Below are 21997 nucleotides of genomic sequence, written 5' to 3'. Positions count from 1 at the left end.
AAGGTACAACATTTACAACACAATGTAAATTTACAATCCAATGTAGTAGTGAGAAATTTCCTGAAAGTGAGAACAATTAACCAGTGGAAATTCTTTAAATTCCTAAAAGGCTTTTAAGAAGCAACGGATGGAAACTAGAATAGAATAGAATAGAATAGAATAGAATAGAATAGAATAGAATAGAATAGAATAGAATAGAATAGAATTTTTTATTGGCCAAGTGTGATTGGACACACAAGGAATTTGTCTTGGTGCATATGCTCTCAGTGTACATAAAAGAAAAGATACGTTCATCAAGGTACAACATTTACAACACAATGTAAATTTACAATCCAATGTAGTAGTGAGAAATTTCCTGAAAGTGAGAACAATTAACCAGTGGAAATTCTTTAAATTCTTAAAAGGCTTTTAAGAAGCAACGGATGGAAACTAGAATAGAATAGAATAGAATAGAATAGAATAGAATAGAATAGAATAGAATAGAATAGAATTTTTTTTTATGTGGCATTCCTAGGCTGCATTAACAGAGGGATAGAATCAAGATTATGTAAAGGCTTAATACCACTTTATAATGCCTTGATAAGACCACACTCGGAATATTGCATCAAGATGTTGAGGTTCTAGAAAATATGCAGAGAAGAACAACAAAGATGATTAGGGGACTGGAGGCTAAAACCAGAGGTGAAATGCTACCGGTTTGGGCCGGTTTGCCCGATCCAGTGGTAAAGAATGCTACCGGTTCCCTGAACTGGTAGTAAAAAAATGTTTTAAAAAGTTTTTTTTAAAAAAGTTCCAACGATCGCACGTCACACAGCTGATCTTCGGAACTTTTTTTGTTCACTTTTTAAGCATTTTTTTTACTACGGTTCTCCGGGACCAATAGTTAAAAATGCTTTAAAAAGTTTTTTTTAAAGTTCCAACGATCGCGCTGCACAGCTGATTGTCGCACAGCTGATCTTCGGAACTTTTCTTTTTCACTTTTTAAGCATTTTTTTTTTTTGTGCTACCGGTTCTCTGGAACCGGTAGTAAAAAAATGCTAAAAAAAGTTTTTAAAAAGTTTGAAAGATCAGCTGTGCGACTATCAGCTGTGCCGTGCGATTTATATTAGCTAGAAAGCAGGAAATCTAGCAAATCTAAATCGCATGGCACAGCTGTTTCTCCCCCCCTCCCCACTTTTCTACTTACCTTTGCAAACTCAGAAAAGGCTTCTTAGTGCTTGTGGTACACATGCACGCAAAGCGGGAGCTATGTGTGCAAAGCGCGCACAAAGCAAAACAGTAGCAGACTTCAGAGCATTTCACCCCTGTCTAAAACATACAAAGAACAGTTGCAGGAATTGTTGTGGTCCGTCAGCAGCCTACAGTGCTGGCAACGGAGTCGGACAGCAATGAGGCTGAGGTGAGGCCAGGGCCATCGGGAAGTGAGGTGCGGACTCCAGAGCCTCCAGAGACTGATAGTAGTGAGGAAGAGGAACTGGAGGAGCCTGTTCCTAATGCACGCATGAGAAGAGCTGCCAGAAGGCAAGAACAGCTCAAGCAAAAAGGACGACTCAGGAGTAAGGCCAAGAGATAATTGGCCCCTCCCATAAGACTTAATAACAAACCAGCACTGGTGTTTCAGCTTTGCCAGAAAACAACTTTGCAACTGCATCCTCTGCTTCGTGTTTTGGTGAATTCTGGATATTTATCAGGAAGGGCCTTTTGGCAGTTTGCCTAATTGGACTCAGGTTTGTGATAACTGAAGAATTTGTGTTTGGGAGGCCTTTGTTTTACTTTGAGTTAAACGACGCTGGGAATGAAGTAATTCCCAGCTGTTCGAATGAAGTTTATTTTATCACGGACTGAGTTTGTTGTTACCTACTTGGGTCTGGGTCACAACAGGAATTGAGTATGTCTAGTTCGATGAAAAGAAGGACTAGGGGTGACGTGATAGCAGTGTTCTAATATCTCAGGGGCTGCCAAAAAGAAGAGGGAGTCGGGCTGTTCTCCAAAGCACCTGAATGCAGGACAACAAGCAATGGATGGAAGGAGAGAAGGAACCTAGAATTAAGGAGAAATTTCCTGACAGCGAGAACAGTTAATCAGTGGAACAACTTGCCTCCAGAAATTGTGGGTGCTCCATCAATGGAGGTTTTTAAGTAGAGATTGGACAACCGTCGGTCTAAAATGGTATATTGTCTCCTGCATGAGCAGGCGGTTAGGACTAGAAGACCTCCAAGGTCTCAGCTTTGTTATTCTGTTAAACCTGCCCAGTAGAAAAAGCTTTTCTCCAATAACCATTTTGCTGTTTTTTAGCTGGCACCCCCTTCAGCTAAAACAGCCTGGAGTAGAAGACTTCCAAGGTCCCTCCCAACTCTGTTCTTCTGTTTGTAACTTGCAGTGCTTACTCACCCTGTGTACGTCCCAATGGTTAGCAAGATCACAAGTTAAGCTTCACGAACTGTTGGCATGGAATACATGGAATAATCAAGTTACTAACCCTTGGCCACCTCCTGCAAAGCAGTAGGCTCAAATGTGATTGGCTGATTTGTGGTTGCATGTGTGATGTAAATGCAGCCTGTGTGTGATATGCCACAATTCATTGTGGAAAGGATGTAAACAAATGAAACAGCATCTGGTTTGCGGTTGGGGGAATTTTTTGTGCCGCACAAAAAGGCAAGAAAGCAGAAATGGATAGGAGTCTTGACGTTACGACAGAAAACTGTAAGCTTTCGGTTTTTGTGGATTTATAGTTTGGAATGTAATAGAGTGGCTTTTGTGCATTTCTTTATTTCCCACATTTACACCAGATAGGCCTGGCTTCAAAAGATATTCGTTATCTGTGATACACTAAAATTTTCCTCTAACACCATCTAATTTAATTGCGACACATGACAAAAATATGAAGAAATGGACATGATTTTAGTTCTATTTCAGCATCTCATCTGTTACTAAATTTGAGACTCTGTTGTTGTGGCCCGCTAGCAGCCAACAGAGCTGGCAGCAGATTCGGATAGTGAGGAAGTTGGGGAGGAATGTGGGCCAGTCCTGGAGTCTGGGGAAGGCTTGGATGATGGCTCTGAGGTAGAGAGGGGGCCAAGGCCATCTGGTAGTTTTTTGCTGCCTCCGGAGTCTGACATCAGCGAGGCAGAAGAATAGCTTGAGCCTATTCCCAGTGTGTACATGCGCAGAGCTGCCAGGAGACAAGAACAATTAAGAAAACAGGGTTGACTTGGGAGTAAGGCTTGGAGATGATTGGCCCCTCCCATAAGACATAAAAGAGAAGCGAATGGGACATGAGCTTTTGCAGGAAGCAATTACTTCATCTGGCCGATTCAAGAGTTGAAATTTCTGTTTGTGACTCTGTGCCAAGTTTGGCCTTGCCCTGCCTCTGGAAATTCTCTCTTTGGCAGCGTTCCACGTGAGATAGGTGGTGTTGATAACCTTCCTCTGAAAGACTGTTTATCAAGCTTTGCAGACTGTAAATGAAAGTAATTTACAGCCGTATGAATAAAAGAGGTTTTCCAGGGACAAAGTTTGTGCTGTTTAATTTCTAAGGAAGCCTAGGTCAGTACATATATATGTGCCAAGATGTAACTAGTTCTAGTTTAAGAGACAGTAATAGATTTGGACGTCCCAGGTTTGTGATAAGGCCGAAGAACTTTTTTTGAAGGATTTGTTTTGGACTTAATTTGGACTAAGCTGAGAATGAAATAATTCTCAGCTGTTCTAATAAAATATGTTTGTTTAGGACTGATTGTATCTGGTAATAACTACTTGGGCCTAGGTCACAACATATATTCTATTGGCTGTTGTAGGGGTCATAGCTGGCTCTGTAGGTTGAGAAGTTTGGTTGAAGTTTGAACTGATGCAATGTCCTTAAGAGATTGTGCAATGTAGGGAGCTTGCAACTAGTGGGTTAATCCTATTATGTCCTGGAGGGTCCTGTCTTAATCCCATCATCCTGGAGCTGATGGTCTTTTGTTTTGTAGATAGGCTGTCCCAATCTTTCTCAATGGGCACCAGATATCTTAGGGCGGGGAGGGAGTTTGAGTCTGCTTTCTGTCGTTTAAGAAAAAACATGTTTCTCCACTTCTCATTTAGGGAAATATAATATTCTGCCTTCTTTTTTTAATATACCTCAAAATATTTCATTCTTCTAGGAGAGGGGAGTGCTAACTTTCTACAAGATTAGTAAAAAAAAATTATCAGTATTCTTTTTGGAAACAAACTCAGTTCTTTAGAAGCAGTTCCTGGATTTGTCTTCATACCAGTTTTCTGGGGAGGGAAGGCTTCTGTTTACTGAGGAAATATTTCAATTTTTTTTTAAATTTAAATTTATATCCCGCCCTTCTCCGAAGACTCAGGGCGGCTTACATTGTGTAAGGCAATAGTCTCATTCTATTTGTATATTTACAAAGTCAACTTATTGCCCCCCCAACAATCTGGGTCCTCATTTTACCTACCTTATAAAGGATGGAAGGCTGAGTCAACCTTGGGCCTGGTGGGACTCGAGCCTGCAGTAATTGCAAGCAGCTGTGTTTTAATAACAGACTATCTTACAGCCTGAGCCACCCACGGCCAAGTCTTTAAACTCAAATTTTGGGGCCTTCTGTTTTGTCATGCAAGTCAGCTTTAAGACTTTTTAAAGAACTGTGCAATGCCCCATGCCCACCTCCACATGGCTGGCTGCAGTAGTGGGTTCCAATTACCTTCGCTACCGGTTCCGAAACGGGAGTGAAACTGAAAGTGAAACTCCTCTGCTTGTGTTTTGCATTTGGAACTGATTTCTTTTGAGGTGGGGAGGGGGAGTAGAACTCCTTAGCATCAGAAGGCTGTTTGGAAAGTGAAACGGTATTTGCTGTGTGAGCAAGGAGGAGACAGGAAGGAGCCTGGCCGTGTCTTAGCTCAAGTGTTCTGTATTAAAGCTGCTTCCCGCTGTGAAAGTAAAACTGTAAGTGAAACTCCTCTCCTCTGCTTGCGTTTTGCATTTGGAACAGATTTTTTTTCAGGAGGGGAGGGGGGAGTAGAACTCCTTAACATCAGAGCATAATAATATAGGAAATACTAATGCTCTGATGGTCATTTCGAAAAATCCTTTCTTAGTGAGCACCTAGAATCCAAGAAGAACATACGTGGCAAATTTCAAGTTTGTAGGCTTTACGGTTCTGGAGATTTTGTGATTATGGCTTGAGTGGTTTTCGCTTTTATATACATATAGATTCTTTATATTGATGTTCCATCAAGTCAGTCTCAACGCTTAATGATCATATTAGAAAGTAGACTTTTTCCACAATGATTTGGCCTAACTGCTCCTTTAGGTCTTCCAGCTGTTATCTCTATGTTTCTCCACTTCTCCACTTTTTCTTAAGTTTTTTTTCCCCAGTCGATTGAAATTACGATCTTATTAAACCGTGTATGTATGTTCTCTTGTAGATCCCAACTATGTCATGGCCAATGAACGCATGAATCTGATGAATATGGCAAAACTAAGCATAAAGGGCTTGATCGAATCTGCTCTAAATCTTGGGAGAACCTTGGACTCCGACTATGCACCTCTTCAGCAATTCTTTGTCGTCATGGAGCACTGCCTTAAACATGGCTTAAAAGGTGGGTATAGATTGACAAAAGATCTCCTCTAGGGGCTATATCCACATTCTTAAACTGGAATAAATTAGTAGATAGGGCAGTATGTTTTGTTTTCTAAGGTGTTTTAAAGTACTGATGAACGCAGAGGGTCTCCAAACTTGGCAACTTTCAGACTTGTGGACTTCAACTCCCAGAATTCCTCAGCCAGCTATGCAAGAATACAAAATGCACAGGTACAGTATATATGGTACCTTGCTCAGTAGTAGTAACTGTGAGAGGGATCTTGGAATCCTAGTGGACAACCATTTAAATGTGAGCCAGCAGAGTGCAGCAGCTGCCAAAAAAGCCAACACAGTTCTAGGCTGCATAAACAGAGGGATAGAATCAAGATCATGTGAAGTGTTAATACCACTTTGTCAGGCCTTGGTAAGGTCACACTTGGAATACGGCATCCAGTTTTGGTCGCCACGATGTAAAAAAGATGTTGAAAAAGAGTGCAGTGAAGAGCAACGAAGATGATTAGGGGACTGGAGACTAAAACGGTTGCAGGAACTGGGTATGTCTAGTTTAATGAAAAGAAGGACTGGGGGAGACATGATAGCAGTGTTCGAATATCTCAGGGGTTGCCAGAAAGAAGAGGGAGTCAAACTATTCTCCAAAGCACCTGAGGGTAGAACAAGAAGCAATGGGTGGAAACTAATCAAGGAGAGAAGCAACTTAGAACTAAGGAGAAATTTCCTGACAGTTAGAACAATTAATCAGTGGAGCAACTTGCCTCCAGAAGTTGTGAATGCTCCAACAGTGGAAGTTTTTAAGAAGATGTTGAATAACCATTTGTCTGAAGTGGTGTTTCCTGCCTAAGCAGGGGGTTGGATTAGAAGACCTTCAAGGTCCCTTCCAACTCTGTTATTCTGTTCTGTTCTATTCTAAAGCAATGTTTCTCAACTTCAAGAAGCAATGGGTGAAAACTAATCAAGGAGACAAGCAACTTCGAACTAAGGAGACAGTTCCTGACAGTTAGAACAACTGATCAGTGGAACAACTTGCCTCCAGCAATTGTGAATGCTCCAACACTGGAAGTTTTTAAGAAGATGTTGGATAACTATTTGTCTGAAGTGGTGTAGGGTTTCCTGCCTAAGCAAGGGATTGGACTAGAAGACCTCCAGGGCTCCTTTCAACTCTGTTACTCTATTCTAATTCTGGGAGCCGAAGTCCGCAAGTCTTATAAAGTTGCCAAGTTTAGAGACTCCTGGTTTAAAGGGATAGTCCATTTTCATCAGTAAAGTCCATAAGTGTGTATAGTTTTTTTCATTTCTTGGTAGTGGGCAGTTTCCCCACACATATAGTAGAGCTTATTTCCAGATTTTCCCTCAATATATCTTCATATCCAACATTCAGCACCTGATTTGGTGGCCAACCCCAGTTCGGATAAGAATCATAAGCCTACAAAATCAAGGTATTGATTTATGGAATCAACTGAAACATTTAATGAAACGGAACAAGGCGGGAACATTATTAAATGAATGGGGAAGAACCAGACATGGGTTTCAGCAGGTTCTGACCAGTTCTGGAGAACCGGTAGCGGAAATTTTGAGTAGTTCGGAGAACCGGTAGTAATAATTCTGACCGCCCCCATTTATTCTCTGCCTCCCAAGTCCCAGCTGATCGGGAGGAAATGGGGATTTTGCAGTAACCTTCCCCTGGAGTTTGGTGGGAATGAAGATTTTACAGTATCCTTCCCCTGCCATGCCCATCAAGCCACACCTACAGAACCGGTAGTAAAAAAAATTTGAAACCCACCACTGGGAAGAACCAATATTTTAAATCAATTTTAGATTAAGATACAGTATTGAGACTTTTCGAAATGTAGTGTTTGAATTTCTAATTCAATGCCACTGTTCCAAATGTCGTTGAAATGCCAGTTCAGATATTAGAAACAACAACAAAAATGTTTTTGTTTAGCCAAGAAGACTTTTCTGGGCCAAAATAAGTCATTTTGGGGACCTCTGGAATTGGTAGAAAAGTTTGTTCCTGAAGCTGGAGAAATCACAGCGAGCGTTAAAGATCTGCCAGGGCTAAAGTAAGTGTTGTCTTCTTCTGTTCTTTCCATAAGATGCTGGTCAGGTTTTTCCTCAGAAATTCTGTAAAGCAGTAACTCTATTCATTAAAGTTTCATTCGGGAGTCCATAACAGCTCCATTTTAGAAGTAGAAGGTTGGGTTGGATCTGGTTTGCTCTTGATGCAATATATCAGTCATAGACCGAGGACTACCTAAATTTAAGGTAAAAAAAAAAAAAGTAAAATTTTGCCTGTCAGTCATATCTGACTCTAGAGAGTGGTGCTCATCTCCATTTCTTAGCCAGTCTTGTCCAAAGATACTTCTCTGGTCATGTGGGCAGCATGACTATACATCAAAGCACAAGGAACGCGGTTATCTTCCCGCCAAAGTGGTACCTATTGATCTACTTGCCTGTAGAGATTCTCAGTCATCCAAGTCATGGTTTGTCCCAAAGGTGCTGTTGTGTCCTCCTCGCCTCCGTCCGAACGATGGCTTAATTAGCCGGCTCTTATCAGCTCTGGCAGCAAAAGAATCAGCGTCTGCCAAGAGCCCTCGATAGCTGCCAAGACACTGGTGAGTCACAACCTTCAGCTCTAGTCAATCCGTGGATTTGCCTGATACAGAGACACACCAGCTCTTGCTGCCTTTTATATCCTGTGGGGTGTGGCTCCATGGCTCAGCACTTCCTAGGCCTGCCTCTCCCCTGTTTCTGTTGTTCCCTTCTCTCCTGCCTACGAAACCTAGGATTCAGCCAAGCCTGATTGCTGTCAGCTGGGTCTGCAGGCGTGGCCTGGGTGGGGGAAAGAGTCAGGAGAAGGAGGCCTCGTTATCTCTTTCATTTGCTTCTGGCTCCTGGAGCTGAGCCAGGGAGGCCGGTGCTCCCAAGGTAAGTCCTGATGGCCCTTCCCCCTCACTGTCCAAGTCACTTCCTGGCAGCAGGCCCGGCTCCAAGGCACTTTCAGGCATGGGGCCAGGTTCGGGGGCGGGAGCCACAACAGGTGCTTTTTCAGGAGGCAACTGGACTATCTTGTCTTTTTCTTTGAAGATGTTTCGCTCCTCATCCAAGAAGCTTCTTCAGCTCTGCTGGCAGTTTGAGACCTAAGTATTGCAGGATGGATTGAGTTCCCATTACTTGACCTAGCTTCTGCCAACTTAGCAGTTCAAAAGCATGCAAATGCAAGTAGATGAATATCCAAAGGTGCTTTTTTTTCGGGAGGCAACTGGACTTCCTGTTTTTTTTCTTTTGAAGACGTTTAACTTCTCATCCAAGAAGCTTCTTCAGCTCTGACAGGATAGTGGGGGAATGGAAGGACTTTTAGCTATACAATTTGGGATGAACACCCTTTGAATGGTGTGGAAGTAGGAATGGATTTCCAGAGGAAAAAATTGCAGACTTACAGGAACCATTTGCGCTACTCAGGTGACCCTGAGGACACAGTTAAACATTCAAGTGCTTCAAGGACCCTCTAAAAGGACGCAAATGTCCAGCTGTCTGCGAGGAATATAAATCCTTCCATTCCCCGCTATACAGTCAGAACTGAAGAAGCTTCTTGGATGAGAAGTGAAACGTCTTCAAAAGAAAAAAAACAGGAAGTCCAGTTGCCTCCCGAAAAAAAAGCACCTTTGGATATTCATCTACTTGCATTTGCATGCTTTCGAACTGCTAAGTTGGCAGAAGCTAGGTCAAATAATGGGAACTCAATCCATCCTGCAGTACTTAGGTCTCAAACTTCCAGCCTTCCAGTCGACAAGCCTAGCGTCTTAACCACACAGCCACTGCTAACTGATTCTTAAGTTATAACACTTCTAAGAGTATGTGTTGTGTCTGCGCCCCCCGAGCCGGGTGTCCTGCCAGAAAAGTGACTTGGAGCCAGGCCTCCTGCCAGAAAGTGACTTGGAAAGTGAGGGGGAAGGGCCGTCAGGACTTACCTTGGGAGCACCGGCTTCCCTGGCTCAGCTTCAGGAGCCAAAGGCAGGCCAGGTGGAAGAGATAATGAGGCCTCTGTCCCCTGACTCTTCCCCCCCCAGGCCACGCCTTCAGACCCAGCTGATGGCAATCAGGCTTGGTTGGACCCTAGGTTTCGTAGGCAGGAGAGGCGGGAACAACAGAAGCAGGGGTGGGGCAGGCCTAGGAATTGCTGAGTCATGGAGCCACACCCCACAAGATATAAAGGCAGCCAGAGCTGCTGTGCCTCTTCGTAGCAGGCAAATCAACTGAGTAACTAAGAGCTGAAGTTTGTTCCTGGGTGACTCATCGGTGTCGAGGGAGATAACAGAAACACTTGGCAGATGCTCACTATTTTGCTGCCAGAGCTGATAGTGCCGGCTAATTAAGCCATCACTCGGACAGAGGCGAAGGAGGACAGAACAGTATGATTGGAAAAACGCTTGAAATAATGTTCACATTCAAGTCCATTTTTCACTCTGTGTATTGGGACACCGCTCCACTCTTCTCGGTCACCGCAACCCCTCTTGTATTTACGTTTGTCTAATTGGTGGAGTTTTTTCTAATTGGGAGGGACGCTATAGCTCAATGGCTAAGACGCTGAGCTTGTCGATTGAAAGGTGGGCAGTTCAGAGGTTCAAATACCTAGTGCCGTGTAACGGGGTGAGCTCCCGTTACTTATCCCAGCTTCACCCATCCTAGCAGTTCGAAAGCAGGTAAAAAATGCAAGTAGAAAAATAGAGACCACCTTTGGTGGGAAGGTAACAGCGTTCCGTGCTCCTTTGGTGTTGAGTCATACTGGCCACATGACCACGGAGACGTCTTCGGACAGCCCTGGTCCTTTGGCTTTGAAACAGAGATGAGCACCGCCCCCCTAGAGTCAGGAACGACTAGCACATCTGTGCGAGGGGAACCTTTACCTTTACTTTAATTGGGGGGAAAATAGTCGCCCATTTTTGTTGTTTCATTTTGTGTGCAGAATTTGGCATTTAGATGACCTGCCACCTTATGTGTAACAACATTTATCGTTTATCTTTGGGACTTGGTAGGACTCCTGTGGGAAGGGGAAGAGCTTGGCTGCGCCTGGCATTGATGCAGAAGAAACTTTCAGAGTACATGAAAGCCTTGATAAACAGAAGGGAAATTCTCAGGTGAGAACTCGGCTCAGTCTTTTCATACCACATATTGTTACTTTCCCTGGTCGAAGATTTTTAAGAGGAGGAAATTTAAAAATTTCCCTTTTGGGGACTTGTTAGAATAGATCCTGACAGGAGCAAGCAACCATAGCCTTTCATAAGTAACCAAAGTCAATAACTTTATTGTTAACACCTATGTTACAAGAATCTTCCTAGATTGCCCTGGGAACGGCCAGATAAACTTATTGGATTTATTCTGGAGGGAGTCAACCTCATGCCGTTTGCAACCCTGCAATGATTCTAAGCTTGGCCCTCACTTGACTCCTTCCAGCCTAGTAGTTTCGCAACCCATCACTCACTTTAGGTTCTTGCGCACCAACCTGTGAGATACCACACAGTAAACTTCAATGATTATAGTACACATGCCTTTTGTCTACTTTGATGTAATAGCAAAGCATATATGTGTGTTTCTAGGAAGGATCATTGGAGTTCTGTTTGGGGTTCCTCTGATTGATGAGGGCCCCGTCTGTCATTCCAATTGAAGATTATTGAAGATTAAACCTTAAATAATAATAATAATAATAAGGTAGCCATCTATATTTCAATATGTTTTGCAGTGAATTTTATGAAGCGAATGCCCTCATGATGGAGGAAGAAGGTGCTATAATCGCTGGACTTTTAGTGGGCCTGAATGTCATCGATGCAAATTTTTGCATGAAGGGAGAAGACTTGGATTCTCAGGTACCGGATCTTATGTTTACATATAACTGGGTGGGGTTACTATAGCGCCGTGATGGTGAACCTTTTCCGGACCAAGTCCCCAAAGTGTGTGCATGTGCGCATGAATGCGTGTGCGCGCCGGAACCCCCAAAATGCAATGCATGTGCAGCCCCCATGCATATGCGCCCTCCCACACACTCCCTGCGCATGCTCACACAGCCCCCCGCACGCTCCCCCCCTTGCACAAGCGCGGGAGACCCGACGACCGGCTGGGTGGTGGGAGGTGCGCGCGCATGCGCTGCTGAGCTGAACTGGGGCAACAGCTCTCATACCCACAGAGAGGGTGCTGTGTGCCACCTGTGGCACGCATCCCATAGGTTCACCATCACGGCTATAGCATGTAGATAACAATTAGTCTTCTTGCAGTTGGGCTATTGAATGATGAGCATGTGTCAGGGAATTGCACAGCAGCTATCCAGGTAAAAGTCAGAGATACTGACATAAACTTGTAGTCTTTCTCATCATCCAGAAAGAACAAACACAAAATAGTCAAGAACACACAGAAACATCATGAGGTAAATTAAACAGTACGGATAGTCCTCGACTTACGACCATAATTGAGCCCAAATTTTCTATCGTTAAGGGAAACACTTATTAAGTGAGTTTTGCTCCAATTTTATGACCTTTCTTGCCTCAGTTGTTAAATGAATCACTGCAGTTGATAAAGTTAGTAACCCCGGTTGTTAAGTGAATCCGGCTTCCCCCATTGACTTTGCTTGTCGCAGAATGTGATCACACGGCCTTGGGACACAGCGACGGTCGTAAGTATGAACCAGTTGCCAAGCGTCCGAATTTGGATCACAGGATGCTGCAAAGGTCATAACTGTGAAAAATGGTCGTAAGTCACATTTTTTTCAGTGCCGTTGTAACTTTGAACGGTCACTAAGCGAACTGTTGTAAGTCGAGGACTACCTGTATACCAAGAACACACAGTTGTCATGTGAAGAGAAAAAGACGGGAAAAGATGGGAAGAGAAAAAGACGGGGAAAATTGGAAACGCCCCCTTTGTGCTTACAGCAACCAATCATAGCATAAGTTGCCTGATGCATGAATCAACACTCTCTAACTACGTGATGGCGAACCTATGGCCCGCAGAGCATCGCCCGTTCCTCTTCCGGGTTTTCTTGCGCGCATGCGCACACAACGATCAGGTGGCCTTTGTGTGTGTGACAGTGCCAGAAACCTGGTCTTCTTCCGTTTTCCAGCCTGAGCATGTGCGCCGGCAAGCTGATCTACGCGTGAACATGCGCAGCAGTAACCGGAAGACTTGCTGGCTGGTGCGCATGCATGCGCCGGAAACCGGAAGTACTGTCGTGTCCCACTCCCACTCCGACGAACGAGTCAAGGAAGTCCGTAACAAACGTGGCAACGAAGCCTTTGCAGCTTGCCAAGTTTCTTCGAGGTTTATCAGGGCAGGCAGGAGTCCAAGTTGCGACTTCAGCGATAGAGTCCGATATCAGCAAACCAGATGAGACTTTGGTTGACTCAAGGTTGGAATGCCAAAAGCAGGTCCTTTATATAGGCTGTGGGGTGTGGCTCCATGACTCAGCATTTATCCAGGCCTGCCCCACCCCTCCTTCTGCTGGCATCGCCTCTCAGATCTCCGGAACTGAGGATCCTCCCACTTTGAATTGTCTTCAGCTGGATCTGCTGTCAGGGAAAGGGAGGGGTCAGAGGGAGTAGGGCCGAGTAATTCCAGCACCTGGCTGGCTTCCTGCTCTGACGGCTGAGTCAAAGGAACACACGCTGTATGAGTGAGGTTTATCGGGCTTGTCCTTTCACTCCTGGAATTCTCTCCGGGCATGGGGCCAGGGCCGGGGGCTGGAGGCATGACAGGCCGTTCATCTTCATTATCAGACTCGGAGTCTGATAACAGGCCTGGTTGGAGACGGGAGGGGCCCTGCTGAGGAGAGAAGGGAGGACGAGTCACAACAAGTACCTTGTCCGGCATGCAACTCTTCATGGTTGCGGCCCTGACGAGGGTGCGTGCCATCACTGCTCTAACCTGTCAACAACAACTCTTTGTTCCTGCCTATTGTACAGTTTACTGTGCCAGCTACTACATTTAGTATCCTAACAGAAGACCAAATCAAATGTGACTTTACTAAGTGGGCAGGGAATTCTGGGAAATGAAGTCTAAGGTGTTAAGGATGAGAAATACTGCTCTATTACAAGGAGGAGAACCTTGGCAGGTGGGACTGAGGAGAAAGTTTTAAGTCCAGAAGAGGAAGCAACTGAGGCAGACATACACACACCCCTCATTGACTGAACTACAGCTAGTCCTCAACTTACAACAATTTCGCTTAGTGACCGTTCAAAGTTACAACAGCACCGCAAAAAAGTGACTTACGACCGTTTTTCACATTTACGACCGTTGCCGCATGGTCACGGGGTCGAAATTCAAACATTGGGCAACCGACTCGTATTTACGACGGTTGCAGCGTCCCCGGGGTCCCGTGGCTCCCCCTTTTTGTGACCTCACAAGCAAAGTCAGTGGGGAAGCCAGATTCATTTAACAACCGTCTTTTAAACCCTGAGGTGATTCGCTTAATAACTGGAAAGGTCACAAAATGGGGCGACGTTCATTGAAACAGCTGTCTCACTTAGCAACAGAAAGGTTGTGGCCCACTGCGGTCGTAAGTCGAGGACTACCTGCATAAGGAGGAGGGCTTGGAAAGTTTTGTGATTATAGAGGCCATCTCAGTACAAAATAAATTCAGCCTTTCTGTGGAATTGATTTCGTGGCCTGGCCTGCTTATAATGGAGGGCCGACATCAATCTTGCAAGTCTGATTGTGCCGTGTTCCCAATGAATCACACAGTTAATAAATTAGAGCAGGGGTCTCCAACCTGGCAAAGCTGGCTGAGGAACTCTGGGAGTTGAAGTCCACAAGCCTTAAAGTTACTAAGGTTGGAGACCCCTGAGTTAGCGCGTAAGAAGAATAAAAAAAAAAAAATTGCACGTGTCGGACATGAAGTATTGCTGTGTCTTCTCTCGTAGGTTGGCGTTATTGATTTTTCCATGTATTTGAAGGATGGCAGCAGCAGTAAAGGCAGCGAAGGGTAAGTCCTCGGGTTCAGAATCTGTATTTTAGACGCTTCTCTGAAGCGCTGTTACAAGAGATTTATTTATTCATTTATTTATTATTTGTATTTCTATACCGCCCTTCTCCGAAGACTCAGGGCGGTTTACAGCCAAGTTAAAAAGACATATGCAAAAATTAAAACACGCTATTTCAATTTAAAAATCTTGATTCCATAGACCAAAATATTAAAATAACAAGCAAACTATAAAACCATCAATAAAACCACCCATTAAAATTGCCCTTAGGCCAGCCCTGCTCGGTGGAACAAGAAAGTCTTGAGCTTGCGCTTAAAGGTCCGGAGGTCGGGGAGTAGGCGTAGTCCCAAAGGTAATTCATTCCATAGGGTAGGTGCCCCCACAGAGAAGGCTCTCCCCCTTGGGGCCGCCAACCGACATTGTTTGGCTGACCGCACCCTGAGGAGGCCCTCTCTGTGAGAGCGCACAGGTCGATGGGAGGCTATTGGAGGCAGAAGACGGTCCCGTAAGTAACCTGGTCACCTTTGATCTTCGTCAATTTTACACCTTTGGGTTTCCCCCCGCTATTTTTGTCACCCAAGCCTGCAATGCGGTGGGGGGCTTGCTACCAGTTCGCTCCAGATCTTGCGAACCCGTAGTAGTGGCGGTGGAAAGCTCCGCCTGCCCATCTGGATGTCATCACTGGCGCTCTGCTCGTGCGCGAAAGCGCTGCACACAAATGAAGTGAGCGCATCCGCACATTCCCGTTGCGAACCGGTAGCGAAGGTAAATGGAACCCACTCATGCTGCAGTGCCAGATTTAGCACAATGTTGTAATGACGTCTAGAGTTACAGATAGTCCTCAACCTAGAACAAGTTCACTTAGCGCAGAGGTTGGGTTTCATATAATTTTACCACGTTTAGAAAACATGGCTAAATAGGACATTATAGCGCTGGGGCGTTGGGGGTGGGCAAGTTGAAGAAATCTGGTTTGGGTTAGAATTACTTGTCTGCTTTACAGATCTGTCATTTCAGGACCCATTTTTTTAATTTGTTTTTTCCAGTGTTTAAAAAACAAAATTAAAAATATAACAATAAACTGACAAGTCGTCGCTCATTTTTATAGATTTACTTTTATCTCTGTGAAACAGCAGCTTGTGGAGCAGGGGAGACTAAGTGTGTGTAACTGTGAGTTTGTCATAAAGTCAGGACGGCAGCTAGGAATATTAATTATCACATATAAAAAGGTCATAATTGCCTTCTTGACTTTTTTTTAACCTTTCCTGCAGATAGCCTGGCTCTGGAGGCCGAATGTTGACTTGTCAGTTCAGACAGTATGTGGAGATAGAATTACAATAAGCAGTAATTTGTTTCTTTTCACATTACAGTTTCTAACTCTTTTCAGACAATCATTTATTTATTCTTTTAATTCTGGGTTATTAGTACATGTTAATTCAGACCACAGTATGCCTTAAAACCTTAATCGTTGCTTAATGTAGTATGAATTTTCAAACAACTGTCAGTTGAATTGATGACAGTTCTTATTTTGCTATCATGTCAGAAAAAAAATGGATGTCTGCTTTTCTAGGGACCAACTAATTAATCTGTATTAATTAATGGTTTTTTTTCATCAATGCTATCAAAAGATTCTTCTTCCTAAACATATTGCTTTGCTCTGCTTAATATTTCTCTCTGTGTGTGGTTAATATTCATTGTGTCCTATTTTCAGCGATGGTCAAATTACTGCGATTCTAGATCAGAAAAATTACGTAGAAGAGCTCAACAGACATTTAAGGTAAAGAGGTAAACCTTCTGTAGAAAATTTGATCAATTTACGTTGAATTCTTAAGTTCCATAGAGTTACTTCATGTCTTTTCTTTTTTTTTAATTGGACAGTGCTACAGTCAACAACTTGCAGGCAAAGGTCGATGCGTTGGAAAAATCCAACACTAAACTAACTGAGGAGGTAGGTAGAAATGAAAGAAATGTGAGGATAAAATTAACAGAAACAACATTCAGGCTTTTGGGACATTAGGATACCATTCATAAATTAGATTTAGCTTCTAAATTAGGTAATAACCCAGTCTGGTTCATGCATATCCCAAAACAGATTCCAAAGGGAAGAGATGCCACATGAATTAACATTATGGGATGGAAATCTATCTGGCCTAGAGCAGGGGTCCCCAACCTTTCGGACCTCAGGGACCACTAAATTCATCATTTAAAATCCCACGGACCACTAATATGATCTGCCTAATGACCAGCTGGGTGGGCGTGGCTAGGTGGTCATGTGACTGGGTGGGCGTGGCCACCCAATGTCACTCACATTGAGGGGCGCCTCTCACCCCTCTCCTGCCAGCTACTCCTCGCCTGCCCGCCCGGGCTCCTTAGGGCCCCAACAAGAAGCAGCTGTTGGAGCCAAACAGCCACCATGAGAAAGAGTTGGCAAAACAGCTGGCTCAGTTTAAATTGGATCTGGCCGAGAAGGCGGCTCAGCAGAAGCACCTCACTGAGGACTAGGAGCATAGGCTTTCCAAGCAGAGGGAAGACCTGCGGGAGTGCAAGGCCAGGTATCGGCGCCTGGAGACTCAGCGGGCTGAGATGGTTAGACAGTTCCAGGCCATGATGCAGTCCCACTGGAAGGAGGCCCTCCGGCTCTTCGCCACCAGTGACGCTTCCCTCCAGCCTTTGCCCAAAGCCCTCCACCAGGAAGCTGAAGCAGACCCCAGGTCAGAATTTCTTCCTCCCTCCGACCCTCACAATAAGACTCTGCAGCAACACAAACATTCATTAAACATATCCGTCCTAGGGGCCATAGTTTGAGGACCCCTGATTTAGTGCACTATAAAAAATGCAAATAATTTTTCTGCGGACCACTAAAATTTTCTCGCGGACCACCAGTTGGTGACCACTGGCCTACAGCACAGATGTCTAATAGAGAATTACTCTATTGTGGAATTCTGCAAAGAATATTCTTTATTAGTCAAATGTAGTTGGACACGCAAGGAATTTGTCTTTGTTGTATAAGATGTCAGTGTACTGCTAAATGTCTATGGAAAGTCTATGGAGCTTTATCATCTTGCAAGAAAACAAAATACTCTTGCACATCCTTCTGCTGAGGTCATGTTCCTTTTACGTGTACATTTTATAGAGGAGGGATTAGAAGAGGCAAAGAAAAATTATATTCAATAGTGACCAAAATTGTGGAAACCTTTTGGGAAAAGTGTATTTTCTAAAACTAGCTAATAACACCACTTTTTTTTTTTTTTGGAGTAGTACCATAAAATTATATATCAGTGGAAAGATAATTTAATCAAGAATGTAATGCAATAATATTTTGTGAAGGATTTGCTATTAGAATAGCAGTTCCAGTATAAAAAAGAAAAGTGAAACACTTAGAAAAAGTGAGATATACAAAAATGATCACCATGTCAGTTAATACTTAATTGGATAACCTTTTAGCATGAATTACAGCCTTACAACGTCTTCTCATGGAGTGAACCAAGTCTTTTAGTTCTGCAACTGTTATAATGTGAAACCAAGATTGAAGGATGGCTTCTATTAACTGGGTTTTATTGCTGGGTCGCTTCTGACTAACCATTTCTTAAGTCGGCTCCAGAGATTTTCAATTGGGTTAAGGTTGGGCTATTCCCAGGCCATTTCAGCAGTGGAATAGAATTATCTTGAAACTCTCCCCCAAAAAAGTGGTGTTATTAGCCATCAAACCTCAAAAATACACCTTTCCCAAAAGGTTTCCACAATTTTGGCCACTACTGTATATGGAACTGCAGATGGATTTGCAGCCCCCAACTCTAAATCATTTGAGAGTGACAATCATAGTAGATTTTGTCTTTTCATTTGTGTTCTTGTGTTTAACGCAGCTTGCCGTCGCCAACAACAGAATTATAACACTGCAAGAAGAAATGGAGCGAGTCAAAGAGGAGAGTTCGTACATTTTGGAATCCAACCGAAAGGTCAGGATTTATGTGCACGTTACATGCAGCAACTGGGGATTGTTTTTACATTCACGTATGTTTCTGTAACATGGTTCATTTGATAAGACCTCTTTATTTGCAATAGTGGCAAATATCTGTAGCTCGGATGTAGGATGAGGGTGAAGGTTGGTTCTCCGAGCTTGTGGATTGGTTTCCGAACATTTTGTCACCAGTCTCGCTAACATCTTCACCGCAGTTTAGGGGATGTCAGTGTCGGTGTTCTTTTGTTTTAAGGGCTTCAGGTGTGGGTGTGTCAAGTGAGGTTCTTGTGAGGGGGTCAGATGTGAGTCATCAGTGAATCTTGTGAGGGATCGTGTGATAAGGAGATTACCTCAGGTCACCGCATTGGGAGGCGAACTGTGGGGGGGAATTGTGTGGGTTGGTTGAGGGTCAGTGGTTGAGGGTTGGTGGCCAACTCTGGTTGGGTTTGCGGCAGGGGTGAAATCCAGCAGGTTTTGACAGGTTCTGGAGAACCGGTAGCGGAAATTTTGAGTAGTTCGGAGAACCAGTAGTGAAAATTTTGAGTAGTTCAGAGAACCGGTAGCAGAAATTTTGAGTAGTTCGGAGAACCAGTAGCAGAAATTTTGAGTAGTTCAAAGAACCAGTAGTGAAAATTTGAGTAGTTCAGAGAACCGGTAGCAGAAATTTTGAGTAGTTCTGAGAACCAGTAGCAGAAATTTTGAGTAGTTCAAAGAACCAGTAGTGAAAATTTTGAGTAGTTCAGAGAACTGGTAGCAGAAATTTTGAGTAATTCGGAGAACGGCAAATACCACCTCTGGCTGACCCAAGACTGGGGTAGGAATGGGGATTTTGCAGTATCTTTCCCCCTGCCATGCTCACCAAGCCACACCATACCCACCAAGCCACGTTCACAGTAGTAAAAAAAATTGGATTTCACCATTGCTTTGTGGTTGATTTGGATTCTGAGGATTCGTAGGCTCGTTGTAGGTCAGTATGTCTGTGCCTGGCACTCCACAAGCAATTCCATCAACAGATGGACTACCAAACTGCCATCTCTTAAGTGATGTGACGTCGCACTTTACAGCCAAATCACTCTCTGACGGAAGTTCTGGTCTCAACTTCACTGTAGTTAAGCGAGGACGACAGATAACCCAAAACATAAGCAGAAAGCGGAAGAGTGACCGAAAATAAAGAGATTGTCGTGTCCCACTCCTCCTCCGACGGCCGGGTCTGGGAAGTCTGTATCAAGCGTGGCCACGAAGCCTCTGCAGCTTTGCCAAATTCCTGTCAGAGTTCTCAGGGCAGGCAGGAATCCAAGACTTCAGTAACCAGATTAGACTTTGCCTGACTCAAGGAATGCCAAAAAGCAGAACCTTTATATAGGCCGTGGGGTGTGGCTCCATGACTCAGCACTTATCCAGGCCTGCCCCTCCCTTCCTTGTGCTGACGTCACCTCTCCATTCTCCGGAAGCGGGGATCTGTCCACGTTTTGTCAGCTGCCGGCAATTCTAGCTCATGGCTGGCTTCTTGCTCACACACTGGGGGGGGGGGGGAGGTTTATTTGCTCAGTCAGTCCTGACATGGTGCCAGGGCTGGGGGTTGGAGGCATGCCAGGCCATTCTTCTTCACTATCAGTCTCTGGCTCAGATAACAGGAGATGGGAAGGGCCCGGCTGCGGAGAGGGGGGCGGATGAGGCACAACAGAGATCCTATCAAATGAGCCATGTTACAGATCCTGTCAGTCTTTCTCTCAGCCCAACTCGTCACCTCATAGGGTAGTTGTTCTTGTGGGGAAAATAAGAGGAAGGGAGGATATTAGGTAAGTTCAGTGCCTTGAGTTATTTGTAAATATAATAAAGGTGGGATTTTAAAAAGTCCAAAGAAAAGAAATTATTAGCTTTGGGGGTTAATGTGAAGATTCTCAGAGAGTCTTCATATTGTCACACATTTTATTTATTTATTTATTTATTTATTATGTCAATCATATATAAGATAACAGATAAAAGTATAAACATAATTTGTATACGTGAAAAGAGTAAGTAAAAAAGAATATTAGGACAGGGACGGTAGGCACGCCGGTGCGCTTATGCACACCCCTTACAGACCTCTTAGGAATGGGGTGAGGTCAACAATAGACAATTTAAGCTTAAAGTTTTGGGGGTTTGGGGAAGAAACTACAGAGTGAGGAAGTGCATTCCAGGCATTGACCACTCGGTTACTGAAGTTGTATTTTCTGCAATCGAATTTGGGGAGGTTTACCTTGAGTTTGTATTTATTATTTGCTCGTGTATTGTTGTGGTTGAAGCTGAAGTAGTCATTGACAGGTAGGACATTGTGGCAGATAATTTTATGTACTATGCTTAGGTCAGACTGAAGTCTGCGTAGTTCTAAATTGTCTAAGCCTAAAATTTGGAGTCTGGTGGCATAACATATTTTATTGCAAGGAGAGGAGTGGAGGACTCTTCTTGTGAAATATCTCTGGACTCCTCGATTGTATTTATGTCTGATATGCAGTGCGGGTTCCAGACAGATGAGCTGTATTCAAGAATTGGTCTAGCAAATGTTTTATATGCTCTAGTTAGTAATACAATATTACCAGAGAAGAAGCTACGCAAAATTAGGTGAACAACTCTTAGTGCCTTTTTGGCAATGTTGTTACAGTGGGCTCCGGCACTTAGATCTTTAGAAATGAGTACTCCAAGGTCCTTGACAGAGTGAGGGTCATCTATAAGGTCATGCCATTTGGTGTTAACCACCTTTGGTGTTAACCGAGAGGATTCTGGCATTTTTACAACCTGTTCTCTTCCCCAGCCAGTACATTGCAGGTACATTGTGGGGACAGAACAATTATTAACTTCGCGCTTAGACGAGACAGCACTAATCTCCGTCATTTCATTTATTATTTATTTATTAAAATGTACATTTTACTATCAAGTGAAGTTCACTGGACTTCATCTCTGACTCATCCTCTTTCCGTTCTCTTTGCTTGACTGACATCTTAATTATAGGTAAATAAGCAGGATCGAACTGCAGATGGGCATGCCCTCACCGAAGCCAGGAAACAGCTAAAAGAGGAAACGCAGTTAAGACTGGTAAGGTGGTTAGCAAGTGAAGAGAAGCTAGGGCAGAATTCCAACTCCTTGTTAAGTTCAGCCCAGCATAGTCAAGTGTACAGGGATCCTGGAATTTGGAATTCATCGACGTCACGAAAATCAAAAGTATCCATTTTCTGGCTTTAATGTCCATTTATCAGAAAAACAGTCTCAGGTTTCATTACCTGCTGGTATGTTCCCAGAGAATAGGAAAATGAGGAAAAATGTGGCTCTGTCCCATTTATCTACCAAGCCAAAGACGAACACCATGGCTTCAAAATCTAAGGGACTGGTTAGGTCAAAACTCAGCAGCACTTTTTTCGTGTGGCTGCTGATAAAAATAGGATCGCCAACATGATAGGCAACATCCGATGATGGATATGGCACAAGAAGAAGAAAGGTATCACAATAGGTAGTCCTCA

The 21997-nt window shown here is 43.8% G+C and overlaps 1 protein-coding gene across 15 annotated transcripts in view; it reads left to right on the top strand.

Annotated features, from left to right (window-relative positions):
* RUFY3 (RUN and FYVE domain containing 3) overlaps positions 1 to 21997 on the top strand; it is a 94191-nt gene that overhangs the window by 42825 nt on the left and 29369 nt on the right. For 14 of the 15 annotated variants that reach the window (XR_009156224.1, XR_009156225.1, XM_058192191.1 and 11 more), the window contains 9 exons: positions 5416 to 5589; positions 7531 to 7648; positions 10622 to 10723; positions 11326 to 11449; positions 14489 to 14550; positions 16257 to 16322; positions 16424 to 16493; positions 18409 to 18501; positions 21492 to 21575. Coding sequence is in view for 13 of the 15 variants with exons in the window: in XM_058192191.1 (XP_058048174.1) it covers positions 5416 to 5589; positions 7531 to 7648; positions 10622 to 10723; positions 11326 to 11449; positions 14489 to 14550; positions 16257 to 16322; positions 16424 to 16493; positions 18409 to 18501; positions 21492 to 21575 (893 nt within the window). In the remaining 2 variants the exon portion in view is untranslated. The remainder of the gene's footprint in view (positions 1 to 5415; positions 5590 to 7530; positions 7649 to 10621; positions 10724 to 11325; positions 11450 to 14488; positions 14551 to 16256; positions 16323 to 16423; positions 16494 to 18408; positions 18502 to 21491; positions 21576 to 21997) is intronic. The other variant, XM_058192195.1, reaches the window with a different exon arrangement.

Source organism: Ahaetulla prasina, chromosome 8 (assembly GCF_028640845.1).
Source record: "Ahaetulla prasina isolate Xishuangbanna chromosome 8, ASM2864084v1, whole genome shotgun sequence".
Classification (NCBI taxonomy): Eukaryota; Metazoa; Chordata; class Lepidosauria; order Squamata; family Colubridae; genus Ahaetulla; species Ahaetulla prasina.
The sequence above is the reverse complement of the archived record's forward strand: the minus strand, read 5'-3'. Positions and strand labels throughout refer to the sequence as shown.